Source organism: Phyllobates terribilis, unplaced genomic scaffold, assembly GCF_046119375.1.
Source record: "Phyllobates terribilis strain yellow unplaced genomic scaffold, ASM4611937v1 Scaffold_11__3_contigs__length_659146591, whole genome shotgun sequence".
Classification (NCBI taxonomy): Eukaryota; Metazoa; Chordata; class Amphibia; order Anura; family Dendrobatidae; genus Phyllobates; species Phyllobates terribilis.
The window spans coordinates 395,019,469-395,045,668 of NW_027362771.1; the positions used below are offsets into that span (position 1 = coordinate 395,019,469).

Below are 26,200 nucleotides of genomic sequence, written 5' to 3' on the forward strand. Positions count from 1 at the left end.
GCTTTCTTACCGGACCCGGCGTCCGAGGCTGTGGGGACTAACTCTTACCCAGCAGCAGAAGCCGACCGGCAGGGGATTTCAGGTCCTCAGGCCCAGAAACCCGAAGGCAAGGTCACACGCGTGGGACCAGCACCGCCATCGTGGAGCGGAAGCCATTAGAAGGCCCCGAGTCACCGGCCATACGGGTGAGCACCACACGGCACACTCAGGGACGTGGGCTACTTATATCCGCTTCTAGCAAGGTAGCCAGAAGAGTACAGTCAGTTTGGGAGGCCTACAACTCCGCCTGGCCAGGGGAGATCCCATCTGCTCAAGGACTGACCAGGCCCCGTTCGCTAGCAAGTACTCCGGGAGGGTCTATCTGTTATGTTCTGCTACCAAAGCTAAGGAAAGAGAGGAGATCTGTCCCTACTATAAGACTCAGCTGAATCCCTACGATGTAACAGGGAACCTGATCCTGCGATCAGACCTGCTAAAGTCCTAATCTAGTCTGTACGAAGACCTATAGATGTGGGGAGGGAATCCCTACAAGTACTAAGGACTGGGAGGAATATGGGACACCTCCTAACAGAAATAGTAGCAGACAGACGAACAAACAAAATAGATAGAACATAGAGGTCCGTAGACCAAGCAAACTAACAGAGTTAGATACAGAGCACAGGCTAGCTAGAAAGTAGATATACAATGAAGTCCAGCAAAGCCAGAAGGGCGGAGCAGGATTAAATAGGCCAACAAGGTCATGTGACCAGCAAAGGAAAAAAAACCTAACAGCAAGGTTCTAACAGTACCCCCCCTTCTAAGAGGATCCTCCGGATCCCCTAGGACCAGGCTTATCAGGAAATCTCCTGTGAAACGCTCTGATAAGTCTGGACGCGGAAACATCATCTGACCTCACCCAAGAGTTATCCTCGGGTCCGAAACCTTTCCAGGCCACAAGATACTGCAAACTACCTCTATACCGTCTAGAGTCAAGGATGCGAGAAATTTCATATTCCCCGTCCTCCACCACCGGAGGAACAGAGGCAGAGGCGTCACCATCCGACACAACAGCTTTTTTTAACAGAGAGACATGAAAGACCGGATTAATTCTCCAGGAGGTAGGAACCTCCAACCTAACAGCAGATTGGTTGACAACCTGAAGCACCTTAAAGGGCCCTACAAACTTGGGACCCAATTTCTTAGAAGGAATCCTCAACCGCAGATTCCTAGAGGACAACCAAACCATGTCACCAACAGCGAACAAAACCTCCTGTCGTTTCCTATCAAAGTAGTCTTTAGATTTTCTGTTGGCCTCCTGAAGATTACCACGCACATCCGTCCAAACTCTTTCCAAATCACCGGAAAAATTCTCCTCCTCAGGCACGGCAGATCCCAACTTGGAGAACGACCCAAACGACGGATGTCTCCCAGAACAACAAAAAAAAGGCGAACAACCAGCAGAAGAAGATGTATGATTGTTCAGAGCAAATTCGGCAAGTGGCAGAAACTCAGACCACCCCTCTTGATTGTCTGCCACAAAACAACGCAAGAACTGCTCAACATCCTGGTTTTTCCTTTCTGTCTGGCCATTAGATTCAGGATGATATCCGGACGAAAACGACAAATGAATTCCCAACCTGTCACAAAAGGCACGCCAAAAACGAGCCACGAACTGAGGACCCCTATCAGAAACAATGTCAGTAGGAACGCCATGAAGTCTGACAATTTCCTTGACAAAGGCCTTAGCGAGAGTTTTAGCGCAGGGCAGTTTGACGAAGGGAACCAAGTGACACATCTTGCTAAAACGGTCCACGACCACCCAGATGACAGTAAAACCCTCAGAGGGGGGAAGGTCAGTTATAAAGTCCATAGCCAAATGTGTCCAAGGAGCACTGGGGACCTCCAAAGGACAAAGCAACCCCGCAGCAGGAGTATGTGAGGACTTAGATCTAGCACATATAGTACATTGGCGCACCCACTTAATGACTTCCTTCTGCCATCCAGGCCACCAAAAACTGCGACCCACCAGTCTCTTGGTCTCAGAGATTCCGGGATGACCTGCCAACCGAGATTCGTGACACTCAACAAACAAATCTCTCCTAAAGGTCTCAGGCACAAACAACCTCCCATGAGGAGTGTTAGATGGGGCATTCTCCTGAGCTTTAAGAATCTCATCTTCCAAAACGGAGTCTAAAGCAGCTATCACAACACCTTCTTGTAAAATGTTTTCCTCTTTCTCAGCACCGACTATGGGAGAAAAACTGCGAGACAAGGCATCCGCCTTAACATTCTTAGTACCAGTGATGTAAGTAACGGAGAAATTAAACCGCGAGAAAAACAGTGCCCACCTAGCCTGACGGGCATTCAGGCGCTTGGCAGCATCAAGATATATCAGATTTTTATGATCCGTAAGAACCTGAACGGGAAATTCCGCACCTTCCAAGAAGTGGCGCCAGTGTTCAAATGCGAGTTTAATAGCCAATAATTCCCGATTACCAATATCGTAATTCAGTTCAGTCTCCGAAAATTTTTTTGAAAAAAAGGCACAGGGATGTAATCCATCCCCGTTATCCTGAGACAATACAGCGCCAACCCCCACAGAGGAAGCATCAACCTCAACCAAAAACGGCCTAGTAACATCAGGCTGCATAAGGATGGGAGCAGAGGTGAACCTCTCCTTGAGATACACAAAAGCTTCAATGGCCTCAGAAGACCACTGAACCGCATCAGCACCTTTCCTGGTGAGATCAGTCAGAGGTTTGACAATACTAGAAAAATTTTTTATGAATTTTCTGTAGTAATTGGCGAAACCCAAAAACCTCTGTGTCGATTTCAAACCAATAGGCCTAGGCCATTCCTGCACAGCCTGAACCTTAACCGGATCCATCTCAAAACCTTTGCTGGAGATAATGTAGCCCAAAAAACTAATTCTCTGTACAGCGAACTCACATTTCTCCAGCTTAGCAAAAAGCGAATTGTCCATTAATAACTGTAATACCTCACGCACGCTCCGCCAATGAGACTCCAGATCTGGCGAATAAATCAAAATGTCATCCAAATACACAACCACATTTTTACCGATCAAAGGTCTAAGGATGTCATTAATCAGATTCTGAAAAAATGCAGGAGCATTAGTAAGACCAAAAGGCATAACCAGATTCTCAAAATGACCCACAGGAGTGTTAAAAGCAGTCTTCCATTCATCACCCTCCTTCATGCGCAACAGATTGTATGCCCCCTTAAGGTCAATTTTAGAGAACCACTTGGCCCCCAATAACTGGTTAAACAGATCAGGAATCAATGGCAGTGGGTAAGGATTGCGTACCGTAATTTTGTTGATCTCACGAAAATCCAGACAAGGACGTAAACCGCCGTCCTTTTTTTTTACAAAAAAAAATCCAACCGCCACAGGAGACTTAGAGGGCCTAATGTGACCGGCGGCCAAACTTGTCTGTATGTATTCCTCCAAAGCCTTCCTCTCAGGAATAGTAAGGTTAAATAAACGACTTTTAGGAAGAGTCGCTCCAGGGACAAATTCAATAGAACAATCATAGTCTCTATGGGGAGGCAAAACCTGCGATTCCTTCTCAGAAAAAACTCTCCAAAAATCCTGAATAGGAACAGGCAATTCTCCCCTATCCAAAGCTGCAATACGCCCGTTACAACACTTGTCATAACATTTATGGCTCCAGGATTTAATTTCACTGGTAGACCAATCCAGTACAGGATTGTGAAATTTTAACCAGGGCAAACCCAATATTACTGGAGAAGGCAAGTTATTCAACACTACCAAATCCAATTTCTCATGGTGAACACCATTAATAGTGAGAGGAAATTCACTGACCTTGAGAGTAATATTCTTCAAAGGGGAACCATCCACAGAAACCACAGCAATGGGGGATGACAAAGGTTCAGGTTTTAAATTGAGTTTTTCCACGAATCCCCCATCAATTACATTCAGTGTAGACCCGCAATCAACAAACACCCGAAATTCCATTAATTTTTCCTGAGCAATCGTGGAAGCAGCTAAAAATATACCCTTGGAATTTAAACAGGCAATACGGGCGTGACTGACCATTTTTTTTTCTTTCTTCATACGAAGCTCACAGCCTTTAATCAAATGACCAGATTTTCCGCAATAGAAACACAAGCCTTGCGAAAAACGACGGTCTTTTTCTTGAGAGCGAGGTGCCACCGATCCAATCTCCATCGGTTCACCACTGTTAGTACACACATTATCATAACCAGAAACTGACATAGCAGAGGATTTGCTCTCATTAACCCTAGCACGCAGTCTTCTATCCACCCGTATAGCTAATTGCATAGCCTGTTGCAAATCCTCAGGTGTAGGATAAGCAATTAGCAGGTCTTTAACCCTTTCACTGAGCCCAGCAAGAAATAGACTTTTCAGAGCAGAATCGTTCCACCCTGTTTGAGTGGACCAACGACGAAAATGAGTACAATATTTTTCGACATTACCTGATCCTTGTTTTAAACGTCTCAACTCAGTCTCAGCTGATGCGACACGGTCAGGATCATCATATAATAGTCCTAAAGCAGAAAAAAAACTATCCACTGATCTGAAGCATGTATCACTAGGTTGCAAAGAAAAGGCCCACTCCTGAGGCTCTTTGCGCAAAAGTGACATTATGAACCCTACGCGCTGGGATTCATCCCCAGAGGACTTGGGTCTCAAACGAAAATACAATAAGCAAGCATTTTTAAATGAAAAAAATTCTCGATGTTCACCAAAAAATAAATCCGGCAAACATACCTTAGGCTCCAAGAAATATGCTCCAGGACAGTTACTCACGTGCTGACGGAGCTCGGCCACTTCCAGAGAGAGTCCCTGCAGGTGTTTAGCCAAATCCTGAACCGACACCATGATGGAACAAAAAAAAAAAAAAAAAAAAAATCTTTCCTTAGAGAATTTGCAGGCTGGACTTACTGTTATGTTCTGCTACCAAAGCTAAGGAAAGAGAGGAGATCTGTCCCTACTATAAGACTCAGCTGAATCCCTACGATGTAACAGGGAACCTGATCCTGCGATCAGACCTGCTAAAGTCCTAATCTAGTCTGTACGAAGACCTATAGATGTGGGGAGGGAATCCCTACAAGTACTAAGGACTGGGAGGAATATGGGACACCTCCTAACAGAAATAGTAGCAGACAGACGAACAAACAAAATAGATAGAACATAGAGGTCCGTAGACCAAGCAAACTAACAGAGTTAGATACAGAGCACAGGCTAGCTAGAAAGTAGATATACAATGAAGTCCAGCAAAGCCAGAAGGGCGGAGCAGGATTAAATAGGCCAACAAGGTCATGTGACCAGCAAAGGAAAAAAAACCTAACAGCAAGGTTCTAACACTATCGTTGTTACCAGTAAAGACCCTGAATTACACCGCACCGTCTCTGAGTGGTTCCTGCTACCCCCATCTTCCACGTCGGCTGCCCTGAGGCCATACCCCTCCCGTTGGGGGTTATACTATCACGCTGCACAATTCTACATCGGCCTCAGCGGTCTGCCCTGCAGCGGCAGCTCCATAGCTGCAAATCAACGGGTGGCGTAGTCGACACTCAAATAACACCTATCAAGACTGCCACACACTGAGTTTGACTCCCTGGGCACGGACCGGGTCCCCGCCACTCGGAGACTACAACCCTCATCTGATCCGGTTCCGGGTAAGCCCCCGAGCGCGAGACGCTGCGCGACACAGCAGGCCCAGGGGCGCGTCAACTTTGGCGTAGTCGGCAGGATTTCGTGCCCGCAACCACCGGGTACTGCGTGCCTGAAAAAGAGACTTTCAAACTCACCTGTGGTGAAGATTCCCGCCATCCGGCGCCATTTTCAGCCTTCTTCCCGCCATCTGTGAAGATTCCCGCCATCCGGCGCCATCTTCAGCCTTCTTCCCGCCATCCGTGGAGTTTTCCCGCCGTTGGACGCCATCTTGAGGACGCCGTGCGGGAAGAAGAGGGGCGTGGACTCCGAAAAGCCCGCGAGAACTGAAGCCCCGCCTCACGTCCGGACGTTGCGTAAGGTCCTGGAAGGAGCCCAGCAGACGCCGACGTCACCGGAGCGCGACGGAAGGTCCTCAACCCTGACGATCCACTGCGGAGCCGCGGCCTACGGAAGAGGATCATCGCAAGGTAGGCCACGGTCCACTAGGGGGGAGAAGGATGTCGGATACGGAGGAGAGCTTCACCGCTTCAACCCCCGCCAGCGCCACCGCTGTCGCGGTCATGCCTTTCACCATGCCCTATATCCCGGGGGCAGCCTGGCTACCCCAGTACTCAGGGGAGTCACATACCCTGCAGGACTTTAGAGAAAGGCTGGATAGCCTCTTCCAGGTGTACCCCCTCACAGAAGAGCAAAAAGTGAGCATCCTGGTGGCCCAATTAACCGGAGCAGCCCGAAGGGAGGTAAAGTCCTGGCCACCTGGGGGGAGGACTGTCGCAGGGATACTAACCTGGCTGAGGGACACCTTTGATACCCGCACCTCAGCCGAGATCAAGCTTAGATTCTACGGGTGCAAACAGCGGGCCCATGAGAGTATAAGGGACTATGCCCTGAACCTACAAGAGGCCCTGAGAGCCGTTAAGCAGACCGACCCTGACAGCGTGGGAGACGAGGACAGGCTGTTGACTGAACAATTTATAGAGGGTTTATATTGCAATGCCCACCGAACCCAGTTGCGGGCAATGGCCCTACAGGACCCTCATCTGGGATTTGCACAGTTCAAGGACAGAGCCATCCGGGTGCTCCGAGAACCGGCACCGGATGGCGTTGTGACCCACAGGCGCCCAGCTATCACTTACCACCAGGAGGCGGCGCCCTTGTCGGCAGGGCCTGTAGGGGCTGATGCGCAGGCTTTGAACAATGACCCGGCTCCAGACCTGCACCATCAGGTCCAAGAGCTAGCCAAAAGCGTTGCTGCGTTAACCCGAACTGTGCAGTCTTTACAGGCTTCCACTCCAGGGAAGATCCAGCTGGCATCCGGACCGGAGAACATCCCGTGGCGTCGACCAAGGAGGACCCCACCGGCCAGAGGAAGACCGAGTGACCGGTACAATGAGGACGGACGACCCATCTGCCGCCGCTGCAATCAACCCGGTTACGGACATGCCGTGACCACCTTTATGTGTTTCTTTATTGTTATTGTTATATCTTGTTATGTTTTTCTAAAAAAAATGTTTATTCCCGGAGTACTAAATTTCACTAGGGGGGAATGTGGCACCCCAGGGGTCTGGTTTTCCACAGTAATGTAATGTTATGTCTGAGAGCAGGTGGGAGGTCCTTTGGTCAGGGATCCTGTGCATGCCACACCTCCTGCCCAGTCTTGGGAGGGGAAGAACTTCCCCTATATAAACCTAGGGCTGAGGCAGGGTTAGGGAGTAGAGAAGAAGCAGAGACAAGAAACAGTCATAGGAAGAAACAGCAGAAGCTCAGTGGGAGCAATACTACTACAAGTCAGGGGCTGGCAGCTGCAGAGCTCGCCCTGACTGAGAAGCTTTCTTACCGGACCCGGCGTCCGAGGCTGTGGGGACTAACTCTTACCCAGCAGCAGAAGCCGACCGGCAGGGGATTTCAGGTCCTCAGGCCCAGAAACCCGAAGGCAAGGTCACACGCGTGGGACCAGCACCGCCATCGTGGAGCGGAAGCCATTAGAAGGCCCCGAGTCACCGGCCATACGGGTGAGCACCACACGGCACACTCAGGGACGTGGGCTACTTATATCCGCTTCTAGCAAGGTAGCCAGAAGAGTACAGTCAGTTTGGGAGGCCTACAACTCCGCCTGGCCAGGGGAGATCCCATCTGCTCAAGGACTGACCAGGCCCCGTTCGCTAGCAAGTACTCCGGGAGGGTCTATCGTTGTTACCAGTAAAGACCCTGAATTACACCGCACTGTCTCTGAGTGGTTCCTGCTACCCCCATCTTCCACGTCGGCTGCCCTGAGGCCATACCCCTCCCGTTGGGGGTTATACTATCACGCTGCACAATTCTACATCGGCCTCAGCGGTCTGCCCTGCAGCGGCAGCTCCATAGCTGCAAATCAACGGGTGGCGTAGTCGACACTCAAATAACACCTATCAAGACTGCCACACACTGAGTTTGACTCCCTGGGCACGGACCGGGTCCCCGCCACTCGGAGACTACAACCCTCATCTGATCCGGTTCCGGGTAAGCCCCCGAGCGCGAGACGCTGCGCGACACAGCAGGCCCAGGGGCGCGTCAGAACCAGCTCAACACACCGGAGTAATTAAAAATTCACAAAATCTTTGTTCAAGAGCCATGTAGCTCGAAATGCGTATGGACTGATTTCTGTTATACACACCACCCCTCTTTATTGCTTTGTTGTCTGAGATGCCCAGTTTTTCAGCTATTTTATTTTTAAAGGATTTCCAATAAAGATTTTGTGAATTTTTAATTACTCCAGTGTGTTGAGCTGGTTCCAACTCTAATTTCCTCAGGGAAAATGAACACTTGCTGTCAGGTTCCCCAACAGATTACAGATGACTAATGAGTTTCCAGCAGTGGGACGCCATGGAATATCAATGAGACACCCTTCTAACACAATGGATTGTCCATGGATGTGCTTCCTAACAGTCCCCACATTATTTTTATAGATGTCAGTGACATATTCTCTGTTATTTTTCTTGCCCTCAGTTATGTTGTGAAAATGTTACAAGTGGTTCTTCTTATATTAGAATATACACTACATTCATTTTCACGTTATTTTTAGATTTGTTTTACCTTGTCTTACATTGTTCTAGAAAATCGAATGCTGCAATTTAGTTGCAAGTTTATTTTTGTGACAATTGTAGCATATGAACAGATTTGAGCTTTTAACCTGCGTTAATGTTTCTTTAAGGCGGAATGCATTATAACACTCTCTAATTCTTATTACGTGTACTATTTGCTTAAGGGAATGTCTTTCGGTGATAATTGCGGATAGTGTAGGAATAGTGCATACTACAGGTACCTTGGTAAAGTTGGTGAACTGGTTTAACAGGTTTGATAATTACTTCATGCTAAAGTATCTGGATTAATAGCAATGCAATGTCTAGAATCCATTTTCTGTATAGGGAACCTGTCATCAGGCTTTTTTTACCTTTCTTGTACAAATCTGTTTCACTTTTTTTATTAAAATCTTTAGTTGGAATTGTATGCTAATGAGTTGTAAGTGCAGTGGGTGGGCTCAGTACTTACAGCTCTACTACCCTCTCTGCTATTTCCCCGCCCGCTGCCTGCCCCCTGTCTTTGACTGACAAGTCATTGAAACGTTAGTGACCTGTCAGTCACAGACAGGAGGCAGCGGGTGGGGAAAAAGGAGAGAGGGAGGAGAGCTATAAGTGTAGTGGGTGGGCTCCGTGCTGACTGCTGTCTTGCCCCCTCAGCCTTCTCTGCGTCGCTGCCTGCCCCTTCTTTGACTGACAAGTCTCTAAAACATTAGTAACCTGTCAGCAATAAGAGGCAGGCAGTGGGTAGGGAAAAGGCAGAGAGGGCAGGAGAGCTGTAAGTGTAGTGGGTGGGCTCCGTGCTGACCGCTGTCTTGCCCCCTCTGCCTTCTCTGCGTCACTGCCTGCCCCCTGCTTTGACTGACAGGTCTCTAAAACATTAGTAACCTGTCAGCAATAGGAGGCAGGCAGTGGGTAGGGAAAAGGCAGAGAGGGCAGGAGAGCTGTAACAGCAGTGCAGGAGAATAAAGGGAACATTTAGTTTAGCAACTTAAATATAGTTACTTATTCATATTACCTCAGTTGTGCTATTGAAAAGGGAAACCAGGACCCCTCATTCTCTACTCCTGTAGGGGCCCCAGCTGTCAGACTTTTATTTCATGGTTCATAAAGTGATATGTCCAGTAAACCAGTTATTTTTGTGATAGTTTCCATAAGGAGAATTACTAAAAAAAGTAGAAAAGCAAAATCCCTGTAAGGAAGTTATTTGAGTATTTTTCATTCAAGAAAAACAATCCTTTTTAGATCAGTTTAAATAGGTCTTCCCACTAAACACATTTATCACTCATCTGCAGGATAAGTGTACGATTGCTGGGGGTCCGACCACTGGGATCTGGACTGATCCCGTGAATAGGGGTCCCAAAGTAGGTGATAAACGTATGTGAAAATATAGCTTTATGTTGCAATAAATGTGTAATACGGTGGTTCAAAATCGGCGCTGCCCAATGGTTCAAATATATGATCACACACGAAGGTGAAGCATGAATGCGATTTATTTTGTCAACGCTTTTCAAGGTTTTCAAAGCTCTTCATCAGGACCAACCACAGAGATGATACAACTCAAAATGTATTAAAAAAAAGGGCCCGCATTCATGCTTCACCTTCATGTGTGATTATATATTTGAACCAGTGTGCAGTGCAGATTTTGAACCACCATATTCCACATTTACTGCAACATATCTCCTGGGTGGTCCTGCAGCAGCCTTTATATGCCTCTATAGGAGTGGTGACTGTCACAACCCAATCAGGTGAGCTTACCTTTAACATTTTACACCACTTGGTTATCAGATAAGACCCTATTTACACTTTTTGTCTTTCCAGTTTTTCCAGTTTGTTTTAAAATAGTTCAGTTAATGCATTTCCGCATGCGGGTTATCACTTGGAAAGTGCTTGACAACTTGGTCACACTATATAAATCCATGAAACAGGCATGGATTTATATACTGTGACCTTAATTAAGAATGGTAAAAAAAAAAAAAAGAAAAAAATCAATTATTACCTTCCGATGGCCCCCGCAGTCTTGCTTCGCTCCGTCCTGGCTGCTGGCAGCTCGCGTTACACTGAAGGACCTGCTGTCACATGACTATGATGTCAGCACAGGTCCTTCAGTCCACCGCGATCTGCCGGCAAGCGAAGACAAGGAGACCGCGGGACATCAGAAGGTAAGTATCATATTTATTTTTTATTTTATTCTTTTTTTTTTACAGGTACTATGGTACACGGGTCCGGAGGAGAGTCTCCTGTCCTCCACACCCGGGTACCATCCGCACATTGAAACGCATGGATTCCGCATCTACAGATGCAGTGATGCGGAATCCAAGCGATTCAATGCAAGTCAATGGCGGTGAAAACGCCGCGCTTCCGCAAAATAATTGGTAGTGCTGCGTTTTTTTTTCGCAATGATAACCCGCAGCGGAAATTTCCGCAGCATGCGCACAGCACATGCGGATTATCATTGGGGAACATGGCAGGCCTTCCACCATGCGTTTTTTAAGCGTTTTTGCAGCGTTTTTGCCGCTGCAGAAATGCTTAAAAAACGCATTGTGGACACACAGTCTTACAGTAAAGTTTCCTTTACTGAGCATCCAACAATCTGAAAGTTCAGAAAGCTGATTATTTTAAACTAAAACTAAACTTGTACTTAAATTAGAACGAACCTGAAATAGCCAATTACTGTACATGACTTCTCTAGTATGAAAGAAAAAAAAGTAATAGAATATAATACTTTCATTTTTATTTTGGACTCATCTTGAATTTCCTCCATTATAAAAGTTCCCCTAAGGAGCCTGTGCTCACATTGTGATTGTTTGTCACATTTTTTTCTGCGCAGTTTTGTCATAAAACCTGAAAGATTTCCTAGTATCATCGAAGTGAGGCCACAGCCCCACTATCAGTATGTGGTCGGTATTTTTTCTCAGGAGTGGGAGCCAAAACCAGGTGAGGAACAATCAGAGAAAAGGTATAATAGAAACAACTCACCAATTCTGCATTTATCACCCACTCCTGGTTTTGGCTCCCACTCCTGAGAAAAAATACTGACCGAATACTGACCAAATACTGATAGTGGGGCCGTGGCCTAAATGAGATTCCTGAAGTCGAATGCACACGTTGCTTATTTTTTCCTTGCAGATCTGCAGCATGTCAATTCTTTCAGCGTTTTTGCTCCAGATTTCAACCATACTAATGAGTGGGAAAAATGCATTAAAAGTATCAAAAACGCATTAAAAAATGCATGTATTTTATGCTGCATTTTACTTACCAACACATCAGTATTTGCAGCAGATTTTTCTGCTGCAATTACTGAATGTGTGCACATACCCTTAGGCCACGTGCACATACCCTTAGGCCACGTGCACATACCCTTAGGCCACGTGCACACATTGAGTATTTGGTCAGTATTTTACCTCAGTATTTGTAAGCCAAAACCAGGAGTGGGCAAAAAATGCAGAAGTGGTGAGGAGTTTCTATTATACTTTTCCTCTTATTGCTCCACTCCTGGTTTTGGCTTACAAATACTGATGTAAAAAACTCACCAAATACTGTGTGCACATGGCATTATGCAATAATTTCTGGATTAAAAGGGTGTTCTTATTCCAAACAGAGGGTCTAAATATTATATGTAGACATTCGATCAATGTATTATACAGTTGGATCCTAAGTGGAAAACCTCTAGCAGGAAACCCCCTCCAGTCTTGGGAGTCTCTGTGTTATGTTTGCTGGTTTAATTATTGAAAGTTATTTGCATATTGACTTTTGTAAGATTTAGTAATTTAGTCACTTGTAACTGGTCTTTTTGTTAAAAGAAACCCTGACTTTCATAGTAAAACCTAAGAATTCTGAACATAGCTGAAGGTGATTTTCATGGCAGAAGCCATCCGGCCCCTATGGTTGTCACACTGCAGTGAGTGAAGGTGTCCTTACAATGTGTCTACAGTGCCTACTTTATAGTAGGAGAACTGTATACGTCTTCTCATCTGTTGCACGCTATATTGGTCTCCCTTGTGTAATAAAACGACTCTGCACTTTCTATTACAGTTTGCCAACACTATTTTAATTGCCATTACTGAATCCAAAGGTCGTGTTTCTGTCAACATCTTTGTTGAGTTATTGCTGTTATTTTACAAAAGCAGTCCTGAATCTGTGGTCTATGTATGCTACGAAGAGTTGTGCTGTTTAAAATCCCTTCCAAGTCATTCTAAAACATTATAATTATGGGGATCTCCAGGCCTGCAGCCTCAATAATTAGTTTTTACCTGCATCACCAGTGCTTGTTTTCCCCATGGCAGCCATTTATTACATGCGACTATAGTACTAGTCTCCCACTTGCTATAGATGGCGCTTTCAGCCAGAGACTCTTCAATGGGATACATATTCCCTAAATGTAGGCCATATAAAAAGGTGTTGAAGACATGACCCCAATTTTTGGTAATAATAGGTTCTTGTCTTTACAATCCATTCTAGCATGTCTTCAAACTTGAGCAAGAAGAATACATGAAGGAAGATATCCCATGGACTCTCATCGATTTCTATGACAATCAACCAGTTATAGACCTTATTGAGGCAAAGATGGGTATTTTGGAACTTCTCGATGAAGAATGCTTGGTAAGTACTTATTTCCGTAATTTAGTCCACTTTTATTATACTTGTATAGCTGTTTATACAGCAAGCTTTAGGGTATGTGCACACGATGCAGAAATGAAGCAGAAAATTTCTGCATCATTTCTGCATCTCCCTGGCAGAAAAAACGCATGCAGATTGTGCATGCGTTTTTCCTGCAGAATACATGCGGATCCACATGCAGATTCACATGCGTTTCCGCATGCAGATTGACAAGCGCTTTCCAGGCGATGTAGCATCACCTGGAAAGTGCTTGATAACTAGGTCACACTATATAAATCCATGCAAACAGCATGGATTTATACAGTGTGAACCGAGAGCGTGTATATACTTACCTCCGATGGCCCGCGCTGTCCTGCTCAATCTGTTCTCCCGGCTGCCGGCAACTTTGAATTGAAAGACCTGCCGACGTCAGCGTCACGTGACCCGTCACATGACTCTGACGTCACCGCAGGTCCTACAACTCACTGCAAAGTGCCGGGAACCAAGCGGGAGCGCTGCGCGGGCCGACAGAAGGTAAGAATACATTATTTTTTATTTTATTCTTCTTTTTACAGCTTTTTTAATGGTACCTGGGTGTGGATGAGACTCTCCTCTCCTCCACACCCGGGTACCATCCGCACATTAGAACGCACCAATTACGCAAGTACAGATGCTGTCTTGCGGAATTGGCGCGTTCTAATGCAAGTCAATGGCGGCGAAATCGCCGCGTTTCCGCAAAATTAATTGACATGCTGCGGATTTTTGACCGCAGCGTTAACGCTGCGGAAAAATCCGCATCATGGGCACAGCACATGCGGATTTCCATTGGGGAACATTGCTTCCCTTCTACCATGCGTTTTTCATGCGTTTCCGCGGCGTTTACGCAACTGCAAAAACGCCGCGGAAACGCATGAAATACGCATCGTGTGAACACAGCCTTAATGTGTGAATAAGGGGCTTCTTAGTAACATGCACCATTGACAGAGGTGACCATGTGGTATTATCACGCTCTTGTGCAGACTGGTCTGGTCATTTTTTGTTTAATTGGATCATCTTTATTGAACTTTCTATTATAAGTATGACATGAGAGCACAAACATTTTTTTATTAAGTAAGTTAATTAAGTTTATTAAGTGGTCTGAAAAAGTGTTTGCCCCTTCCTGATTTCTTATTCTTTTGCATGTGTGTCACACTTAAATGTTTCAGGTCACAAAACAAATTTAAATATTAGACAAAGATAACACAAGTAAACACAAAATGCAGTTTTTAAATGAAGGTCTTTATTTTTAAGGGAAAAAGAAATCCAAACCTACAGGGCCCTGTGTGGAAAAAGTGACCTCCCCTTAAAACACAAATTAACCATGGTTTATCACATCTTTGGGAAGCTGAGTTCAATTGCCTTAGCCACACACAGGCTTGATTACTGCCACACCTGTTCTCAATCAAGAAATCACTTAAATAGGACCTGCCTGACAAAGTGAAGCAGACCATAAGATCCTCAAAAAATAGACATCATGCTGTGATCCAAAGAAATTCAGGAACAAATGAGAAACAAAGTAATTGAGATCTATCACTCAGGGTAAAGGTTATAAAGTCATTTCTAAAGTTTTGGGACTCAAGTGAACTACAGTGAGAGCCATTATCCACAAATGGCAAAAACATGAAACAATAGTAAACCTTCCCAGTAGTGGCTGGTCGACTAAAATTACTCCAAGAGTGCGGCGACGACTCATCCAAGATATCACAAAACATCCAAAGAACTGCAGGCCTCACTTGCGTCAGTTAAGGTCAGTGTTCATGACTCCACCATAAGAAAGAGACTGAGCAAAAATGGCATGCATGGCAGAGTTTCAAGACGAAAACCACTGCTGATCAAAATTAACATAAAGGATCGTCTCAGTTTTGCCAGAAAACATCTTGATGATTGCCAAGACTTTTGGGGAATACTCTGTGGACTGACGAAACAAAAGTTGAACTTTTTGGAAGGTGTATGGCCGATTACATCTGGTGTAGAAGTAACACAGCGTTTTAGAAAAGGAACATCATACCAACAATAAAATATGGTGGTAGTAGTGTGATGTTCTGGGGCTGTTTTGCTGCTTCAGGACCTGGACTTACTGTGGTAAATGGAACCATGAATTCTGCTGTGTACCAAAAAATCCTAAAGGAGAATGTGTGGCCATCTATTCGTGACCTCAAGCTAAAGCACACTCATGTTATGCAACAGGACAATGATCCAAAACACACCAGCAAGTCCACCTCTGAATGGCTCAAGAAAAACAAAACTAAGACTTTGGAGTGGACTAGTCAAAGTCCTGACCTTAATCTGATTGAGATGCTGTGGCAGGACCTTAAAAGGGCCGTTCATGCTTATAAACCCTACAATGTGGATGAATTGCAACAATTTTGCAAAAATGAGTGGGCCAAAATTCCTCCAGAGCATTGTAAAAGACTCATTGCCAGTTAGCGCAAACGCTTGATTGAAGTTGTTTCTGCTAAATGTGGCCCAACCAGTTATTAGGTTTAGGGGGCAATCATTTTTTCATACAGGGCCCTATAGGTTTGGAATTCTTTTCCCCTTAATAATAAAGACCTTAATTTAAAAACTGCACTTTGTGTTTACTTTTGTTATCTTTGTCTAATATTTAATATTTAAATTTATTTTGTGATCTGAAACATTTAAGTGCGACAAACATGCAAAAGAATGAGAAATCAGGAAGGGGGCAAACACTATTTCATACCACTGTTGATCATTATTCCCATACCCCAAGAAACAGAGTAATTTGAGTATGTAAAGTGGTAGATATATGGTGTCATCTATACAGTTCAGATGAAGTAAAACTCTGATGTAGTGTTTAGGCCATTGGGCCTCCATGTTTTCAAAACTTCTGAAATGTATTTTCACCCAAATGAAAAATCAGACATATACTAGTAAGTCAGACATTAAGTGATAACCAACATTTCATAGTTGTTATATTGACTACAGAAATACCGACTTGTTCATGTTTTGACTTTTTCTTTGTAAAAGTGACATCAACACTTGTAGCAATATTTGTCACCATGCTCCAGCAATGATTAAGATAATTAAAGGAGTTGTCCATCACTAGGACAACCCTTTTCCAATCTGAATGTTTTCCCCCGTTAAAATAAAAACACCTACACTCACCTCCTGTGCTGGCTGGCTGCTCACTTCCTCTTTATTACTTATACGTCCAAAGGCGGCAACAGTGAAGGCCAGCACTGAATGGGCGCCGGATTCACATGACATAACAACACAGCTGGAATGGCGCTGGCGCGGGAGGTGAGTATAGGTGTTTTTATTTTAACAAGGGTGAACATTCAGATTGAGAAGGGGTTGTTCCAGTAGTGGACAACCCCTTTAAGTAAAAGTTTTACCAGCGGTTGCAACTACTAATATAATTAAAAGCTAAGCCACTGAAAGAGGGATTAAAATTCCCCCCAAAATTGAAGAATTAACACAGCAAAAAAGGATGCAGCAAACCCACTTAATAAAGAGAGGCAGCACAGGGGCAAATTACTGATGAGACAACTAGTCACAATCTACCAATTCATGAAGGGGATAATTGCTTAGTATTAATATTGTTCACAAAAAAAAGCTTGTATAGGGCGCTGGTCACACACAGGTAGTGCACAGTGTCTGGCTTGCAGCCCATTAGTGTCGCCCATACTATTAGATTATGTGGGCTGCCCAGAACTGTATAAGTGCACCCCATGAGGACAGACACCCTAGTTTACAAGGCCAACATTGATGGGTTTGGCTGCACCCTGAATAAAAATATAACGTGCACAAAAATATATATATAATATATATTGGTCAATATTTTGGTTAAAATGTGCAAGCTCGTAACCCACGTCAAGGGTCGTCATGCTTTCGAGTCCCTACACTAAGGGTCCTCATGCTTGCAAGTTCCTACACAATTTAGCAGCAGTTCTTGTTATTTTTGTAGAAATAGCTGCTGAGACAAGATGTAATTTTTTTCTGTCACTAAAATAAAATATCACCAAAAAACTAAGTCCTTGGTAGAGGCAGCTTGGTGAATTCTTGCTTTTGCCATTTCCTATCTCTGGTACAAGAGAGATTCAAAGGGGTTTTCCCATGAACAAAGTACCTTTTAATCAATAGATCTTGGAATAAAAATAATCTCCACATTTGGATGTGTTAAAAAAATGTTCCTGTGCTGAGGTAATCTTATAAATGTGCCCCTGCTATATAGAGTGTACATTACACAGTACTCAGCAGGGGCACATTTATAAGATTATCTCAGAATTAGAGTATTTATTGTATAAAAGTAATGAAACATAAATAATATTCCATACATTTGGTATCACCATATTTGTCCTCACCCACAGAATAATAGTCAAACCTTATTTGTGCAACAAATGAAAGAGTAACATGTCAGGATAGGCTATGTGCCCACGATGCAGAAATGCTCAGGATTTTTTCCTGAGCGTTTCTGCATCTTCCTGGCAGAAAAAAAACGCATGCGGATTGTACATGCGGATTGTACATGCGGATTGTACATGCGTTTTCCTGCCAGGGACATGCGGATGTGAAGCTTTCTTCACTTGCATTTCCGCATGCGGGTTGACAAGCGCTTTCCAAGCGATTTTAGCATCACTTGGAAAGTGCTTGTCAACTTGGTCACATTATATAAATCCATGCAACCGGCATGGATTTATATACTGTGACCTTAAAGAATGTTAAAAAATAAATCTATACTTACCTTCCGATGGCCCCCGGAGTCTTGCTTCGCTCCGTCCTGGCTTGCCGGCAGCTCACGGTACACTACACTGAAGGACCTGCCGTCATATGACTATGACGTCAGCGCAGGTCCTTCAGTCCACCACGATCTGCCGGCATGGAAGGACGAGCGCAGCGGGGGCCATCAGAAGGTAAATATAATATTTATTTTTTATTTTATTCTTTTTTTTACAGGTTCTGTGGTACCCGGGTCCGGAGGAGAGTCTCCTGTCCTCCACACCCGGGTACCATCCTCACATTGAAGCGCATGGATTCCGCATCTACAGATGCAGTGATGCAGAATCCAAGCGATTCAATGCAAGTCAATGGCGGCAAAAATGCTGCGCTTCCGCAAAATAATTGGTAGTGCTGCGTTTTTTTCCGCAATGATAACCTGCAGCGGAAATTTTCGCAGCATGTGCAAAGCACATGCGGATTATCATTGGGGAACATGGCAGGCCTTCTACCATGCGTTTTTTAAGCATTCAGCGTTTTTGCCGCTGCGGAAACGCTTAAAAAACGCATCTTGGGCACACAGCTTAACAGCATCAGAATTGCTGTTTCATTTTTAAATCCGCCGTTCGTTTCCAGAGATAGGGGCCGTTTTATTCAGTGCTAATTTTTACGTTCTTTAGAAGGAGGCATGGCTCACAGGATGCTCTGTATAATTACCGTGTGAACAATGCCACCCTTGGTAATGATCATGAAAAGTAGCACTAAAAATAAGTGCCTATATATCTAGAATCGTAAGACACATTTAAAAATAAAGAAAATGGAATACTCTGGGGTGAAGCAGCAATCAAATAAGAGCAACAAAGGGGTAATAATTAGTGATGGGTGAACCAGAACAATAAAGCTCGGGGTCCATACCGGACACCTAGTGTCCGTGTATGGACCCCGAACACAGGCTTCTCACGGAAATCCGTGTTAGCGTTCGGATACGACAGCCCGAAAAAAGGTTCTTGAAAGGTTGCAGCACAGCCAATCAACAAGCTTTTCCGGTGGGGCACTTCCGGTCCCATCACAGCCATGCCAAGGTGTGGCTGTGATTGGCCAGTGCCGTATGTAAAAAAATAAAATAAAAAAGTTGTGGGGTCCCCTCTATTTTTAGGCTTGGGAGGGCCAAATATCCTTTGATCTTCCCAGCCTAACAATACCAGCCCTCAGGTGTCAATTTTTTCTTGGCTGGTTAACAAACAATAGAGGGACCCCCATGCTGTTTTTTTAAATTATTTAAAGAGCCGAGGCTAAGCGCCAGAATTGGCACATCTAATGGATGCACCATTTCTGAGATGGCTGAGGGCTGGTCTTATTAGGCTGGGGAGGGGCCAATATCCATGGCCCTACATAATCTACGATTATCAGCCCTCAGCTGTCTACTTTGCCTTAGCTGGTTATTAAAAATAGTGGGGACCCCACATCATTCTTTTAGGGTCCCCCCATTTTTATAAACAGCAAAGGCAAAACAGACAGGTGGGGGGCTGATATTAATAGGTTGGGAGGGTCCACGGATATTGGCCTCTTCCCAGAATAATAAGACCAGCTCACATCTGCCTGCTTTCCCTTGGCTGGTTATTAAAAATAGGGGGGATCTCACTTTATTGTTTTTTTATCTATTAGTATTTTTCATTCATTTATTTATTTATTATCTATAATATAACCGGAGATGCATACCTCTGTCTGAAGCCTTTATAGACTGCGCAAGCTCGACATGCCTGCGCAGTCTGGCTCCAGACAGAAGAACGCATGGAGCCGTTGCAGGTATGAGGAGTGTATATGGCGCCGGAGATCGCGATATGTGTAGACACTGAATGCATACCTCGATCTTCGGCGCCATACTTACAAACTTACCTGACCGGGAGAAGCGTTGCCGCGACGCCTCTCTTCTCGCCAGAGACCGGGGCAGGAGTGAGATGTCGGAATCGGTGCATGCGCATAGCGCTATCCGGCGCCATTTTACTGAAGACACATTTGCAGTGTGTCTTCAGCCAAATGGTGCCACACAGTGCGGTATAGGCACGTGCGTACTCCAGCGCCGCACTCCTCCCCCGGTCTCCAGCAGAGCGGGACGCAGCGCTGGAGCACAGGGAAGAAAGGTGAGTATAAGCGTTTATTTTTTTGTATGTGTGCAGCATGATAGGGATGAGGGGTGCCATACATACCAGGATAAGGGGGTGAGGGGACCATGCATACTAGGATTGGGGGTGAGGGGTGCCTTACATACCAGGATTGGGGGGTGAGGGGTGCCATACATACCAGGACTGGGGGATGAGGGGTGCCATACATACCAGGATAGGGATGAGGGGGTACCTTGCATACCAGAATTGGGGGGTGAGGGGACCATGCATACCAGGATTGGGGGGTGAGGGGTGCCGTGCATACCAGCATTGGGGATGAGAGGTACCATACATACCAGGATTGGGGGGTGAGGGGTGCCATGCATACCAGGATTGGGGGGTGAGGGGTGCCATGCATACCAGGATTGGGGGGTGAGGGGTGCCATGCATACTAGCATTGGGGATGAGGGGTGCCATGCATACCGGGATTGGGGATGAGGGGACCATACATACCAGGTTAGGGATGAGGGGGTACCATGCATACCAGGATTGGAGGATGAGGGGTGCCATACATACCAGGATTGGAGTGTGAGGGGTGCCATACATATCAGGATAGGGATGAGGGGGTACCATGCATACCAGGATTAGGGGGTGAGGGGACCATGCACACCAGGATTGGGCGGTGAGGGGCGTCGTGCATACCAGCATTGGGGATGAGGGGTACCATATATACCAGGATTGAGGGGTGAGAGGTGCCATGCATACTAGGGTTGGGGTGTGAGGGGTGCCATGCATACCAGGATTGGGGTGTGAGGGGTGTCATGCATACCAGGATTGGGGGGTGAGGGGTGCCATGCATACCAGCATTGGGGATGAGGGATACCCTACATACCAGGATTGGAGGGTGAGGGGTGCCATGCATACCACAGGATTAGGGATGGGGGACCATGCATGCCAGGAAAGGGCTGAGGGGGTACCATGCATACCAGGATTGGGGGTGAGGGGACCATGCATACTAGGATAAGGATGAGGGGGTACCATGCATACCAGGATTGGGGGGGTGAGGGGATCATGCATACTAGGATAAGGATTAGGGGGTACCATGCATACCAGGATTGGGGGGTGAGGGGACCATGCATACTAGGATAGGGATGAGGGGGTACCATCCATACCAGGATTATGGGGTGAGGGGACCATGCATACCAGGATTGGGGGGTGAGGGGACCATGCATACCAGGATTGGGGGGGTGAGGGGACCATGCATACTAGGATAAGGATTAGGGGGTACCATGCATACCAGGATTGGGGGGTGAGGGGACCATGCATACTAGGATAGGGATGAGGGGTGACATACATACCAGGATAGGGATGACGGGTACCATGCATACCAGGATTGGGGGGTGAGGGAACCATGCATACTAGGATAGGGATGAGGGGTGCCATGCATGCCAGGATAAGGCTGAGGGGGCCATGCATACCAGGATTGGGTATGAAGGAGCCATGCATACCAGGATGAGGGGCGCCATGCATACCAGGATTGGGATGAGGGGTGCCATACATACCTGGATTGGGGATGAGTGGTGCCATGTATACCAGCATTGGGGGTACGGGGTGCCATGCATACCAGCATTGGGGGTGAGGGGTGCCATGCATACCAGGATTAGGGGTGAGGGGTGCCATGCATACCAGGATTGGGGGTGAAGGGTGCCATGCATACCAGGATAGGGATGAGGGGTGCCATGCATACCAAGATAGGGATGAGGGGTGCCATATATACCAGGATAGGATGGGGGCAGCACATAACAGGATGGGGGCAGCACAAATACCAGGATGGGGGCAGCACAAATACCAGGATGGGGGCAGCACATACCAGCATGGGAGACCATATACCAATGAAAATGCTTGCCATCCGGGCGTAGAATGGGTTCATATTTGATTCGCCAATTCTGGTGCTTAGCCTCAGTGTTTCCTGGGTTCCCTGGTGCCGTGGCAACTGGGGTAATTGTTTTTGGGGTTAGTAATGAAGAGGTATTTGTTAGACACCCAATTACTAACCCAGTAGTAAAAATAAATAAACACTCACTCACAGAATTTTTTTTAAATTTGAATAAAGACCCCCCCACACTAGCTCTCGTTTACCCATTTATTAATAAAAGGATCCCACAAAGTAATCCACGTCCATCTTCTTCTTGGTCTCTAGCGCTATACACAGGCGCCGGCTGGTGAATACTCTCATCAGATGCTGATGACAGTAGTAGCCATCAGCCAGCACCTGGATGGCGGTAACCTTGTCACCGCCGGTCACAGCTGCTGACTCACACGCTGTCCTCTGTGTGACAGCCTGGGAACCATCAATACCCAGCGACTGTCACCTGCGGTGACTTCAGTAAGGTTACCGCCGGTCAGAGCCGGTGTTTCCCATGCTGTCACACAGAGCACAGCATGGGAACTGCTGGATGTTCAGGCCCCCTTTCACTTGAATGGGATTCAAGATTAAGTTCTGGTACCCGAACCAAACTTTTTTTTTTGTAAAGTTCAGCCAAACCCGACGGACCTGAACAACCACTGGTTCGCCCATCCTTAGTAATAATACATTTGGGATCTGTGTATATTGTTGTAGATTTACTTTCTAATAGCTGTTAGATATAGTTTGCTAGTTAGCAGTGGAGGATTATTGTGCCTGTTATTTATGGAAGCTTAATTGTGAATACTGTAATTTTCTTTGTTTGCTGCCTACTGGCTACATGTATAAATGGTGTTACTCCCTGTAATTACTGCAAGGCTCCCTCTAGTGGATAAACTGTTTGCTAACAACATCTATATATGGTGTTACTCCCTGAGATTACTGCAGGGCTCCCTCTAGTGGATAAACTGTTTGCTAACGACATCTATATATGGTGTTACTCCCTGAGATTACTGCAGGGCTCCCTCTAGTGGATAAACTGTTTGCTAACGACAACTATATATGGTGTTACTCCCTGAGATTACTGCAGGGCTCCCTCTAGTGGATTATATTAACCTACACTATTGTATTTCCCAGCTACCACAAGGAACTGATGAAAACTGGCTGCAGAAACTCTACAACAACTACATCAACAAGAACCCATTGTTTGAGAAGCCAAGAATGTCCAATAGATCATTTATTATCCAGCACTTTGCCGATCAGGTAAACTGACACAAGAAGTGCAGCAGCTAATCTGTAACTAAGGCTTTCAGTAATGTTCAGTCATTCCATCATAGATTCACTGTACAAAGGGATCTAGCTAGAATCAACAGGAATGCAAACATTAGAAAAAGACTTTAGATATTTCTTATATTCAGTTTTTGTATGTCTCTCATATAATGTAGTATGTAATCTGATGTAGTATAGGATATAGACTTGTACAGAAATATTGAGATTGCTATTTGAACAAAATGGTCAGTCTTCAAAAGAATATCATGCAAATGCCATCATTATTACTAATTAAAAAGTGTGCTTATATTTTTTATAATATCAGTCATATCAATAACAGTTACATGAATCATTAGCAATTAAAGGGTTTTCTACATTTAGAAAAGTGGACTCCAATTATTTCTTATAATGTAAAACAGTATTCACCCCTCCTTGGGTCCAACACTGCCTCTCTGCCACTACTCTGGTCCAAGTGTTTTGGCTGCAGTGGTGAGATCACATTGACAGCTCATATCACCGCTGCAACTAATCTGATGTAGACGGCACAAGCGGCTGAGCTCAGTGATTGGTATTGTTAGTAGTGATGTTTGCTTGTCGACGTGATATCACTGCTGCGGCCAAAAGACTGAGACTAAAGCAGTGCCAGAGAGCTGGTGTTGGACCCAGAGAAGGAGAGCGCTATCTGATTTTGCTATTTTACACTAAAGGAAATATTTGGGGTCCACTTTTCTCCTTTAAGTATATTTTACCAATGTTTTCTTTCACACTTTGAAGATTTGTCCTCCAGTAATAATAATAATAATAATAATAGTAGTTCTAAATTCCAATTATTCCAAAAAATTCAGCACCACTTTAGATTTAAAGGTTATTCCCAAAATAGCAATTCATAGGGCTTAATGATCACTTGTGGTCTGACTGCTGGAACTCCCCCCGATCAGGTGAACGACCTTCTGCAGAGCCGCGTGTTGACTGGAGCGGAAGTGCGCCTGCTTGGCTTCCACTCTGTTCATTGTCTTTGGGACTGCTGGAAATAGCGGAGCACATGGGCACCTCCACTCTATCCAATAGGGCACTCTGCAGACCCCCTTTCTCGGGATCACTGGAGGTCCCAGCTGTCGGAACCCCAGCAATGAACAAGTAATCTTCTATCATACGGATAGTGCACAACTTGCTGTTCTGGGAGTAACCCTTTCAGACAAGCCCTAAATGTAAAAAGACACACTGAAAAAAACCAAACACCTGACAGTAAGGCCACGTTCCCACGATTAAATTAGTATGGAGTGTAACAGCGCTCTCATTGGTTTTGTCACTTTTCACTTACGTTGATCATTCTTAATCTGTAAAGGTAAAATTGAATAATATGCGATAAAAGCTGGATTCACACACACAGTTTAGTTTTTGATGCACCAAAACCAACCCAAATGCAGGAGTGGATCCCGAAGGACAGAAAATGAAAGATTTTTCTCTTTTGGATCCTCTGTTTAAAAAAAAAACTGCATCACAAACTACAAAGGGAATTGCATCAAAAACTGCATGTGTGAATCAGGATTTATGGACGCTGCTTTGTTTGGAGCTGAAACTTGTATAGGAATAATGATAGCATAAATCTCTAATAACTAAGTAAGTTCCTTGTAAAATTCACAGGTAGAATATAAGTGTGATGGATTTTTGGAGAAGAATCGTGACACGGTTTATGAAGTGTTAATAGATCTGCTAAAAACTAGTAAGGTTTGTATGTTTCTCATTTCATGATTCAGGTTAGCGATGTTTCAGCTTGTTGTTGCCCTTTCTTTATTTTCTGCTCTGCTTCATGTTATGTGTATTTACTACTGATGTCGTAGCCTCTCTTCACACCGCTATTAGGTCTGCTTTGCTGAAGAGTTCAGTCTGTTCACATCACATGTCAGGCGACTCTCCGTCAGCTGATTACTTTATTAAAAGATCTGCTTAACTTTTCTGCTAGATGACATGTTTACAAGCAAAGCAAAGATAAAAAAGTATGATTGTCATATAAGAAAAAACTGACTGTTTTGGGGCTGTACTGCAATACTGACCCAATGCATAGACATGGCTCACATAGATAACAACACCAAAAAAGTTCAATTAGGGAAAAAGAGGTGGAACGAACGGGGAGAAAGAACCCCTATACTATAAGTAATTACCTCTATTATCCTGTAGATAATCCCAGACTGACAAGAAAAGGGGTTTGAATCAAAAAATGTATAAATTTTATTGCACAATATTACATTTAATTACACAGTAGCGATAAAAAAGTGTAAAAATGGATGGGGAGGGGAGAGGACAGCTAGAGAAGACAGGGTAAGACAGGAATACCCTGTTCAGAGACTAACATCCCCAGAGACAGCTTACAATGTATACCAGGCATCCCCAGCACCTTACTCTACGCTGTCCTAGTATCTACCAATAATGACTCAAGGTAATGGAAACCATATAATCTCATTGACTTGATGACATGGATCTTTTCTAAAAGTCATGTCTTAACTTATAATCCACTATTGTTGTGCACATAGGTTCCATGTTGTGCTTCCATTATATCATTGGTAGATCTGACATTACCTGGCATGATTTTTGCCAGGACCTTATATCATCATACTATTTAGTTGACAGCTCATATTTACACCTGGTATACATTGTAAGCTGTCTCTGGGGATGTTAGTCTCTGAACAGGGTATTCCTGTCTTACCCTGTCTTCTCTAGCTGTCCTCTCCCCTCCCCATCCATTTTTACACTTTTTTATCGCTACTGTGTAATTAAATGTAATATTGTGCAATAAAATTTATACATGTTTTGATTCAAACCCCTTTTCTTGTCAGTCTGGGATTATCTACAGGATAATAGAGGTAATTACTTATAGTATAGGGGTTCTTTCTCC

The 26,200-nt window shown here is 45.0% G+C and overlaps 1 protein-coding gene across 3 annotated transcripts in view; it reads left to right on the forward strand.

The window, feature by feature from the left end:
* Positions 1-26,200, forward strand: part of MYO5C (myosin VC) — a 205,272-nt gene that overhangs the window by 98,754 nt on the left and 80,318 nt on the right. For all 3 annotated transcript variants that reach the window (XM_073653029.1, XM_073653031.1, XM_073653030.1), the window contains exons 12-14: positions 13,180-13,320; positions 23,176-23,301; positions 24,952-25,035. In XM_073653029.1, the coding sequence (XP_073509130.1) occupies positions 13,180-13,320; positions 23,176-23,301; positions 24,952-25,035 (351 nt within the window). The remainder of the gene's footprint in view (positions 1-13,179; positions 13,321-23,175; positions 23,302-24,951; positions 25,036-26,200) is intronic.